The following is a 10751-nucleotide window of genomic DNA, read 5'->3' as shown; positions in this document are numbered from 1 at the left end:
GGTGACCCTCGGGGACATGAGCTCAGGGACCCCCCCCCTCTGTCCGGGGGTCCCTCTGGAGGTGGCCCTAAAGCCCCCCCCCAACGGCGGGGGTGACTCAGTGGGTGGGGGCCCCAAAACGGGGCAAAACCCACAAAAATGTGGCCTGACCACTTCCCCCTGCTGTGACGCAGGGGTCGGGGGGGGGGGGCTGGGGCCACCAAAGGGGGATCCGGGGCTACCGGGGGGGGTCAGGACCACCAGGGTGGGGTCAGGACCACCAGGGTGGGGTCAGGGCTGGGGATGGGGGGGGGTTCCGCCCCCGGGGCCGTTTGGGGGTGCGGGATCCAGCGCAGCCCCCCGGGGTCCCCCTCCCGGCTCTGCGGCGACGTCAGGCCGTGACTCAGCCCCGCGGGATGTGGCCCCACGCCCGACCCGGCCCTTCATAAGGCGGCGGAGCCGGCGCTGACCCTACAGCTCCCGACGCCATGGCGGCCTTCGGCCTCTTCCTCCTCCTCAGCGCCGCCGGTGAGTCCCCGCCGCCCCCACCCAGGGCCCCCCCCGACACCCGGGGCCCCTTCCCCAGCTCAGGGTCCCCTCCCCGGACACCTGGATCCCCTTTCTGAACACCTGAGATCCCCCACTGAGATTCGGGGGGCTCTTCCCCAGCTCTGGGTCCCTTTCCCGGGTATTTGGATCCCCCTCCCGAGCTCCTGGAGCCCCCCTGGGACACCTGGGCTCCCATCCGGGTGTTTGGGACACCCCCACGGACACCTGGCTCCCCACCCCGGATGTCGGGGCTGCTGCCCACACACCTGGATCCCTCCCAAACGCCTGGAGCTCCCTGTCCCAAACACCTGCATCCCTCCTGGCTCCCCTTCCCCAGCTCCTGGGGACCCCCCTGAACGTCTGGGACCCTTCCCAAATGGCTGGGCCCCCTCCCCGTTATGGAGCTCCAAGCCCACAGGTCTGGGGGGGGGTCCCTGCTCGATGTTCCATGGGTGGGGGGACGGAGGGGGTGACCCTGCTGACCCCCTGTGTCCCCCGTGGGTGACAGCGCTGGCCTCGGGGCATCTGCAGCAGGTGGTGCAGGAGAGCCTGGAGCTGCAGCCCCCCAACATCAAACAAGGTGAGGGGACAAAGGGGGACACCCTGGGGTGGGGGGGAAAGGGGGGACACCCAGGGGACAAAGGGGGACACCCAGGGGTGGGGGGGAAAGGGGGGACACCCAGGGGACAAAAGGGGACACCCAGGGGTGGGGGGGACAAAGGGGGACACCCAGGGAATAAAAGGGGACACCCAGGAGTGGGGGGGAAAAAGGGGGACACCCAGGGGACAAAGGGTGACACCCTGGGGTGGGGGGACAAAGGGGACTGGGGACACGGGGATGCTCGTGGGGGGGATTATGGATGGAGGGGACACGGGGGGTCAGGGTTAGGGGTGGAGGGACGTGGGGACGTGATGATGGAGGAGAAGGGGGACTCGGATGGGGGGGACACGGGGCGGGAGTGACATGGGGACACCGAGTGGGACCACAGGGACAGAATGGGGAGGGGGGGGCGCACAGGGACAAGCTCTGTGCCCACCCGCTCCCCTTTTCCCAGTGCTGCAGCAGGAGCAGGACCTCGAGGTGCCCCCCGACATCCTGGCGGCGGGGACCATGTTCCCGTCGCGCAGCCCCCCGGAGTGGGGCAGCGCCCTGGACGGGTTCCCCCCCGCCTGGCCCATGGCCGCCGCCGTGTCCCGGCACTGCCGCGACCCCCCCACGCTGCCGCCGCCGCTGCCGCTGCCCCCGAACGCCTTCGCGCACCTGCGGCGGCAGGCGGCCGCGCTGGCGGCGCTGCGGCCCCGCATGAACGATTGCTGCCGGCACCGCAGCCCGCTGCCCTGCGCCCGCCGCGCCGTGAGTGCGGGCACCGCGCGAGGGGGACACCCCGGGGACACCCAGGGGACACCGCGAGGGGACACCGCGAGGGGACACCCAGGGGACATAGCGGGGGGACACCCAGGGGACAGCCAGGGGAGCGGGACAATGAGGGGACACCCAGGGGAGCGGAGGGACTGAGGGGATGGGGGCACTGAGGGGATGGTGACACTGCAGGGATGGGGACACCGAGGGGATGGGGGGACACTGCAGGGGTGGGGGACACCGTGAGGGACACGGAGACACCGCGAGGAGGGGGACACTGAGGGGATGGGGACACTGGGAGGGGACACCCAGGGGAGCGGGGGCACTGAGGGGATGGGGGACACCGCGGGAATGGGGACACCGTGAGGGACACGGGGACACCGTGAGGGACACGGGGACACCGCTGGAGGCAAGGCGCTGGGGCCGGTGTAACGTGGGGACATCGCGGTGGCGGGAGGGGATGATGCCGGGCAGAGGGGACAGTGCCACTGCGGAGGGCGGGACACGGGGTGACACCGAGGGGGCCGTGTCCCCCTGCCCCGCAGTGGACGGACGTGCTGGACGGGTTCTGCACGGATGAGTTCGGGGTGAAGACGCGGCAGTTCCACTGCTGCCACCGCCACGGGGCCGCGCGGCGCCGCTGCTTCGCCCAGGAGACCCCGGCCCCCACCTGGGGCCCCGTCCCCACCTGGGACCCCAACGTCGCCTGGGATTTGGTCAGCGAGCCGCCCTTTCCTCCCGGCGAGCCCACGGCCACCAACCTGGGCAACATCTGCGGGCTGCGGGCGCTGCGGCCCGGGCCCCCCGGCCCCGGTGGGCGCTCCGGGCCCCGCGTGCGGCTGCGGCTCCGCCTGGAGCGGGAGTACGGCCGCTGCTGCCGCAACGAGAGCCTGAGCTGCGCCCACAACGCCGTGAGCAGCGGGGACAGGGCCGGGGGACAAGGGTGGGACGGGGGGGACGCGGTGATGAAGGGTTGGGGGGCTCCAGGGGTTCGGGAGGGTCTCAGGTGTCAAAGGATTGGGGGGCGCAGGTGTCCGGGAAAAGGGACTGAGGTGTTTGGGAAAAGGGAAGGAAGTGTTTGGGAAGGGGACAGAAGTGTCTGGGAAAGGGACTGAGGTGTTTGGGAGAGGGGCAGAAGTGTGGGAAAGGGACTGAGGTGTTTGGAAGGGGGATCAAGGTGTGGAAAAGGGACACAGATGTTCGGGAAAATGACAGAGTGTTTGGGAAAGGGACTGAGGTGTTTGGGAGAGGACTGAGGTGTTTGGGAGAGGGACAGAAGGGTTTGGGAAAGGAATCCAGGGGTTTGGGAAGGGGACAGAAGTGTCTGGGAAAGGGACAGAAGCATTTGGGAAGAGGACTGAGGTGTTTGGGAGAGGGACACATATTCGGGAAGGGGACAGAGGTGTTTTGGAAAGGGGACAGAAGTGTTTGGGAAAGGCACTGAGGTGTTTGAGAAAGGGACTGGGGTGTTTGAGAAAGGCACTGAGGTGTTTGAGAAAGGGACTGGGGTGTTTGGGAAGGGGACAGAGGTGTTTGGGAAAGGCACTGAGGTGTTTGGGAAGGGGACAGAGGTGTTTGGGAAAGGCACTGAGGTGTTTGGGGAAGGGACCGAGGTGCTCGGGCTGGCACTCCGGTATCCGGGGAGTGGCCCCGGCTGTCCCGGGCATGACCCATGTGCCCGGATCGTGACCCAGCCGCTCAGAGGCCGGGAAGGCTCGCAGGTATCCGGGAAGGTGACAAACGTGTCAGGGAGGGGCCCCGGCATCCGGGGAGGGGACGGAAATGTCCCAGGGATGACCCGGCTGTTCGGGGGTCCCAGTGCCCGGGCAGCCCCCCGACCCCCGGCTTCTCCTCCGCAGTGGCTGAAGGGGCTCAATCGGTTCTGCCGGGAGGAATCATCGGTGAAGACGGGCCAGCACCGCTGCTGCCAGCGGGGGGGTCCCCGGGCCCGGGGTCGCTGCTTCGCCGCCGCCGCCCCCCACCCCGAGTACGACCGGGAGCTGCACAACGTGAGCCTGGCCCGGCCCGGCCCGGCCCTGCTGCGCTCGCTCTGCGGCCCCACGCGGCTCTTCACAAGGACGTGAGTGACCCCAACGCAGCCCGCGGGGACAGCACCGTCCCCGCTCTTGGGGGGTCCCGGCTTTGCAGGACCCCTCATCCCCATCCCCGCCATCCGCGGCTCTCCGTTGCTCGGGGAGGGGGCGCGGCAGCCCACGCCCCCCGCCTTAAACCCCCTTGGGGGTGCCCCCCGTGCTCCCCCGGTGTTCCCCCGGTGCTCAGCCCCGTGCCGTGTCCGCAGGCGGCCGGTGCCGGAGCTGCTGGGGGCCATGACGGCGGCGTGCTGCCCGCTGCCCCCCGAGGAGCGCGGCGCCTGTGCCCGGGAGCAGGTGAGAGCCCGAGGGGTTTGGGGGCGCTGGGACCCCCAGAACCACCCCGACCCCATCCCCATTGCCCCAAAATGAGAGCCCGAGGGGTTTGGGGGCGCTGGGACCCCCAGAACCACCCTGACCCCCATCCCCACAAGTGAGTGCCCAAGGGGTTTAGGGGCCCTGGACTCCCAGAACCACCCTGACCCCCATCCCCATTACCACAAGCAAGTGCCTGAGGGGTTTAGGGACACTGGGGGACCCCCAGAACCACCCTGACCCCCATCTCCATTACCACAAGTGAGTGCTCGAGGGGTTTGGGGGCGCTGGGACCCCCAGAGCCCCCTGACCCCCATCCCCACAAGTGAGTGCCTGAGGGGTTTAGGGGCGCCGGGCACCCCCAGACCCCCTGAGCCCCGTGCCCGTGCCCACAGCTGTCCCAGGGCATCGCCACGCTCTGTGCCACCCCCGGGGACGCCTGGCGGGACCCTCGGGGCTGCTGCTCGTGGGAGGAGCCCGAGCGGCGCCGCTGCTTCGACAACGCCTACCTGAGCCAGGTGAGGCTGGGGGCCGCCCTGGCGCCCCCGCCCCCCGGCCACGAGGAGTGAGCCCCTCCCGGAGGGAGGGGACAATAAAGATGTCACCTCTGAGTGTCCCTGCTTGTCCTTTTTTTTTGGGGATTTCCTTGTGCCTCACTGTCTCCATTGTTTCAGGGGGGCCCCCCCCGGCTCTCAGCCCCGTTCCGGGGTGTGGCGGGGTGTGGGTGGGTACTGGGGTGTTTGCACTCTTGGGGTGTGCCAGGCCTGCTGTGATACCCGTGTTTGGTTTTGGGGTGTGCTGTGGTCACCGTGCTCACCCACACGGGGCACGCACGGCCTCGTGCCCCCTCCCCAGGGGTCTCTGTGCACCTCTGCCCTGGATTCTTGTGGCCCCACAGTGTCATTGTCACTCGTGGCCACAATCCCAGGAGGTTCCCAAATCCCTCATGGGACCTCAGGGTTCCCAAATCCCCCGTGGTGCCCCCACCCCAGCCATGGCTGACACTCCCTGGGGAGGGTTTGGGGGTCTCTGGTGGGGCTGGGGGTGTCCTGTGGGTCCTTCCACCCATCCGTCCTTCCCTGTGTCCTTCCCCTCCCCAGATACTCCATCCATCCATCCCAAAATTCCCCAGCAGTTTCCTCTCACCCTATTCTGCCCCACAAGGGGCTCTTTGCCCCTTTGGGAAAAGGAAGAATTTTTCCCAGCACGAAGCAAACCAGTCCAAGCCTTATTCCCAATTTTAGTTGAAAAATAAAGTCATATCATTCTCAGCAGCCTCCACCGGGATACAGGGTGGAGGGAGAGGGATCTGTGCTCTCCACTGGGAATATTCCACCTCCACCCCCGAGGCAGAGGCTGGAGTGGAACCTGTTCCTGAAGCATGTCTGGCTGGATTGGCCTCCACACATCAGGCCAAGCACAGTCCATGGCAAGGCAGAAGCCAGCATGGCAAAGTGTGGAAAAAAAAAGAGTTGAGGGGACTCATCCCCCATTCCCTGTGGTGAAGAGGGGGTGTCTCCCCCCTTCCCAGGGGAAATTTCTCATGGAGACAAAGAATTCCCCCCGGGAGCACCGTCACCTTTGAGGCTGGGAGGGAAGAGGCCAAGCTGGAGGGCAGGGCAGTGGGAAGGGAAGGGCTGGGTCACATCTTGGGGAAGCTGGCCAGGTTGGCCACACCGCAGGCGTTGTTCATGTTGCGGGCCAGGAGGACGTAGCCCTTGTTGCCCCATTCCTCGCCCCAGCTGCAGGGTGGAAAAGCAGAGCCTGAGCCTCTGGAAGAGCCCCAGCCACCTGCAATCCCCAAGGCACCCCAAGCCCTGTACCTGTTCTTGATGATCCAGTGCTTGGTGCCCTTCTGTGCCCCGTAGCCCACGGCCAGCACGGCGTGGTTGATGTTCTCAGCGTTGCAGCTCTCGTCGTAGTACACGCCTTGGGGACACAGCCGCTGTCACCGGGCGTGCCTCAGCTCCCCCAGCAGCCCCGCGCCCCCCCAGCTCCCCCCAACCCCTCACCCCTGCTGTAGAACTGGAAGGAGGGCAGGCTGGCATCGATGCCCACGGAGATGGGCCCAATCCTGGCCACCGCCCTCTTCAAAGCCTTCTCGTTGCCCTCGGGAATCTCGCGGTAGCCGCGGCACTTGGCCGCCTTCCCCGTGGGGCTGTACATGCAGCTCTCGTCCTGCGAGGGCCAGGAAGGCCAGGTGAGGTGGGGAGGGGAGGGACGGAGGGGGATTTGGGGCTGGCCCCCCTCCCACCTGGCCGATGTAGGGGTAGGAGTCCTCGGAGTCGATGCCGCGGTTCTGCCGGACGTACTCGAAGGCGTTGGTCATGTACCCGCCGCCGCAGCCGTCGTTGTTGGCCACGCAGTCCACCAGGTTTTGGGGGCTGAGGGACAGCAGTTTGCCTGTTTTCCTCTTCAGCTGCCCCTCCAGGGCGCCCACCGAGCTGAAAGCCCAGCACGAGCCACACTGGCCCTGTGGGGACACAACGGGTGACACCGCGGTGACACAGGGTGACATGGGGTGACACCCTGCTGCAGGCACACCCGTTTCACCTGGTTCTTGACAGGGGTCACGTAGCCTTTCTTGCGCCAGTCCATGGCAGCCGGGGCTCTCTCGCTCCAGTCGGGGACAAAGAGTGTCTCGTTGTGGCGTTGGTGACCACGGGGCACCTTCAGCCCGGTCATCGTCCTCACCACCTCCTCGCTGGTCTGGAGGAGGAACCGCGGTGAGTGGGAGCACCCACAGGGGCTCAGCCCCCCTCTGTCCCCCGCCAGGGACACCCACCATGTCACCCAGGTGGTTCATGGCCAGCTCGAAGGTGTGGACGCCCAGGGAGTGCTCCAGGTTGTGGGTGTTGATGTATTTGAGGTTCTTCTCCCAAATCAGCCTCCGCGTCACCTCGTCCGCCTGCGCCGGGCAAGATGGCACTGGGACAGGGGTCCTGCCTGTGTCCCCCACCCTTGGGACATCCTTGTGCCCCAGCACCCCACCCTCGGGACGTCATTGGGGGTCCCAAGCACAGAACCCCCCCGTACCTGGCCGTTGTACTGCTTGTGGTGGGTTTTCTTCCACAGCTCCCACTGCGCGTCCAGCTCCCGCTGCGGCTGCGGCTGGGCCAGCGCCGTGGGGACCAGCAGGGCCAGCAGCACGGGCCACCTCATCCTGGGGACCAGCAGGGCCAGCAGCACGGGCCACCACGTCCTGGGGACCAGCTGGATGCTGGGGACAGGGCACAGGCTGAGCCAGGGGGTCCGGGTGGGGGCAGGAACCTGTGCCCACCCTCCTGTGGGACCAGGACCCCCTGCACACCCTGATTTGGGGTCAGTACCCCCTGCACACCCTGATTTGGAGCTGGGACACTCTGTACACCCTATTTTGGGGCTGGGACCCCTTCCTTCCTCAATTTGGGGCTGGGACCCTCTGCACATCCTGATTTGGGGCCAGGACCCCCCTGCACACCCTGATTTTTTGGGCTGGGACCCCCTGCCTACCCTGCTTTGGGGCCAGAACCCCCTGCACACCCTGATTTGGGGATGGGACCCCCTGCACACCCTGATTTGGGGCTGGAACCCCTTCCTCCCTCGATTTGGGTCTGGGACCCCCTAACTGGGCTCTGGGACCCCTTCCTCCCTCGATTTGGGGCTGGGACCCCCTGAACACCCTGATTTGGGGCTGGGACCCCTTCCTCCCCCCATCTGGGGCCGGGACACCCCCGCGGGCAGGGCTGGCCGGGCGCCGGCATCACATGAGCCGGGACAGCTGGTTCCCGTTACCGCTCCCGTGACCGGCTCGTTCCGGCAGCCCCACGCCGGGGTGGGGGGAGTTTTGGGATGCAGAAGGTGCAGGAGGGGGCACGTCCCACCCACCCTGCCCCTCCTGGTTCACCCAGCGCCCCCAGCCCCCCGAGCCGGGGACCCCCACCTCCGCTCGACGTGAAGTGCCTCAGTTTCCCTTTTTGTGCCTCCCCCCCAAGGTCCCACATGGGACCCGATTCCCTCCCATTTCCCACTGGGATCCATTTCCCTGGGGAGAAAGGCACCCAGCGCCCCCCGGGGACCCCTCCCCGCCGCTTACCGAGCGCGGAGCCGTCGGTGGCAGCGCCGGGACGGGGCCTGCGGGAGCCGCTGCGCTTTTTATGCGGCCGGATTGAGGAAGTTTGGAGGCAGCCGGAAAATTTTGGCAAGCGTCGGGGTTTGGATGGGCTGGAGGGAAGGAGGGGACAAGGAGGGGGACGCGGGGGCTGCCCCCGGCTTCACGTGGTGCTGCGGGACGCGCTGAGTCAGCACCGGCGCGGGCTGGCGGCGGCTCCTGCCGGGACATCGTCCTGTCCTGGGACCTTCTCCTGTCCCGGGACATCCTCCTGTCCCGGGACATCGTCCTGTCCTGGGACCTTCTCCTGTCCCGGGACATCCTCCTGTCCCGGGACATCGTCCTGTCCTGGGACCTTCTCCTGTCCCGGGACCTTCTCCTGTCCCGGGACATCCTCCTGTCCCGGGACATCGTCCTGTCCTGGGACCTTCTCCTGTCCCGGGACCTTCTCCTGTCCCGGGACATCCTCCTGTCCCGGGACATCGTCCTGTCCTGGGACCTTCTCCTGTCCTGGGACATCGTCCTGTCGGGACATCCTCCTGTCCCGGGACATCCTCCTGTCCTGGGACCTTCTCCTGGCCCTGGGACATCGTCCTGTCCTGGGACATCCTCCCGTCCCTGGGATGTCCCCCACCCCTGCATCCTGCCCTGGGGACACCCTCCTGTCCCAAGGATCCTGGCCCCAGGGACACCCTCTTGTCCTGGCATCCCAACTTAGGGATGTCCTGCTGCCCTGGGGACATTCTCTTGTCCTGGCATCCCACCCTGGGGACATTCTGCTATCCCACCCTGTCCCCAAGTCCCCGTGCCCGATTCGGATGGGGCTGAGCACCCCGTTCCTTCAGGAGCAGCCTGGGGACATCGTGTGACAGCAGGAACGGAGGACAGGACCCCCCAGCTCTGTCCCCAGTGTCCCCAAGCCGGTGCCCAGCTTGGGGGGGGCAGGACGGTGCTTTGTGCAGTGGTTGTCACCTCGTCACGAGGCTCCTGCCAGGACAAGGAGGAAGGTCCCGGTGGCACCAGAGCCGTCGCAGACATGTCACCCTGGGGACATCGACATCATCATCGCTGTCATCGTCACCCTCCAGCCATGGGAACGAGGACAGACCCTCCCAGGGAGCAGCAGGGCGAGGGGGGATGCAGCAGCACCAAGGTGGGCGTGGGTCTCTGTCACCCCTTCCCCACGGGGGTCCCCAAGAGGGGGGCCACCCCCCTGTGACCGCTGTGGGGACAAGGGGGGCTGAGTCACCCCGGGGCTCCAGGGCAAAATCATCTCCTGGAGCACGAGGCCCTGACGTGGCAGCGAGTGACCAGGAACTGAGGGGACAAACGGGGGGGTACGAGGGGTTTGGGGGGCAAAATGGGGGAAAATGGGGGGATGGGGGCCAAACTGGGGGACAAACCAGGGAGGGAATGGCTTTGGGGGCCAGGACAGGGGATGGGGATTTAGGGACATTCCTCCAAGAGGCAGAAATGACACAAAGGTTGGAAAAAAAGGAGAATCTCTTGTTGGAAAATCTCTGCTGCCCAGAATCCACTGGGGCTGGGGCACACCCGAGGGGGGTTCAGCTCCCCCAGGGACCGTGGGATAAAATTCCCCCCCCAGGACCAACACTGGAGCTCCCAAAGAGGGGGGAAAAGACCCAGCCTGTCCCCCAGGAACCCCCTCAGCCACTCCTCATCCTCCTTCCCAGCAGATCTGGCTGCTCCAGCTGGTTTCCTTCTCCCAGGAGCTGGAAAATTTGGGGGGGATAAAGCCACGGGACCTGCAAGGGCTCAGGGAAATGGGAATTTTCCTCCTGTTGAAGAACTGAAGGGGAAGGGCCCAGGATGTGATGGGATGGCTGGGAACACCCTGGATAATGGGACAGGGTGGATCACAGGTTTCTTCAAATGGGATGTTCCCACTTACCCATAGAGAAATTTGGAATAAAATTATAAAAAAAAAAAAAAACAAAAAAACAAAAACCCAAACAATTAAAACAAAACCTTCAAGTCTTAATTTTCCAGAGGGAAAAGGAGAGGGAAAAATAAAGCTTCCTGCTCCACTTACAAGAGGAATCTCTCTGGGTTGGTGACACAAAGGTTTCAAAGCTTCCTACGTGGATTTTAGTCAGGAATGACAGCTCTGCAAGCAGCTCTTGGAAAAGGGGTGGGGGTTTCCCCATTCTTGCCCTCAGCCAGCAGAGAGAACACTCACAACCAGCCTGGGGGTCCCAGAGCCCCCCCTCCACATGCAGGGAAAAGGGGGGAACACCCACATTCCATTCAAAACAAAACCAGGCTTCCAGGAACACTTGGGATTCTTCCCCAGCTGCTGTTGTGCCAAATTTCCTTCCAAGTCCAACTCTGCAATTTCATTTTCCTG

The 10751-nt window shown here is 65.7% G+C and overlaps 2 protein-coding genes across 2 annotated transcripts; one reads left to right on the top strand and one right to left on the bottom strand.

The window, feature by feature from the left end:
* Positions 1–326: 326 nt before the first annotated feature.
* On the top strand, positions 327–4862 carry ECM1 (extracellular matrix protein 1). Its single transcript, XM_064401685.1, has 7 exons — positions 327–507; positions 1037–1108; positions 1584–1882; positions 2434–2799; positions 3748–3968; positions 4188–4275; positions 4689–4862. The coding sequence occupies exons 1-7, from the start codon at positions 468–470 to the stop codon at positions 4860–4862; spliced, it is 1260 nt and encodes a 419-aa protein (XP_064257755.1). The 5' UTR covers positions 327–467.
* A 651-nt stretch (positions 4863–5513) lies between these two features.
* On the bottom strand, positions 5514–10719 carry CTSK (cathepsin K). Its single transcript, XM_064401430.1, is given in 9 exon segments — positions 5514–6035; positions 6117–6222; positions 6306–6471; positions 6548–6766; positions 6847–7002; positions 7079–7201; positions 7330–7513; positions 8369–8422; positions 8424–10719. Coding segments are annotated over 9 exon segments (1776 nt in total). The 5' UTR covers positions 9092–10719; the 3' UTR covers positions 5514–5935.
* Between the last annotated feature and the right edge of the window lie 32 nt (positions 10720–10751).

This window comes from Passer domesticus, chromosome 32 (genome assembly GCF_036417665.1).
Source record: "Passer domesticus isolate bPasDom1 chromosome 32, bPasDom1.hap1, whole genome shotgun sequence".
In the NCBI taxonomy this organism is placed as follows: domain Eukaryota; kingdom Metazoa; phylum Chordata; class Aves; order Passeriformes; family Passeridae; genus Passer; species Passer domesticus.
The sequence above is the reverse complement of the archived record's forward strand: the minus strand, read 5'-3'. Positions and strand labels throughout refer to the sequence as shown.

Coding starts and splice junctions, on each gene's coding strand:
- ECM1 (XM_064401685.1), top strand. CDS start 468: ATGGCGGCCTTCGGCCTCTTCCTCCTCCTCAGCGCCGCCG. Junction 1,109..1,583: donor GCCCCCCAACATCAAACAAG/GTGAGGGGACAA, acceptor CCCTTTTCCCAG/TGCTGCAGCAGGAGCAGGAC. Junction 2,800..3,747: donor TGAGCTGCGCCCACAACGCC/GTGAGCAGCGGG, acceptor TCTCCTCCGCAG/TGGCTGAAGGGGCTCAATCG.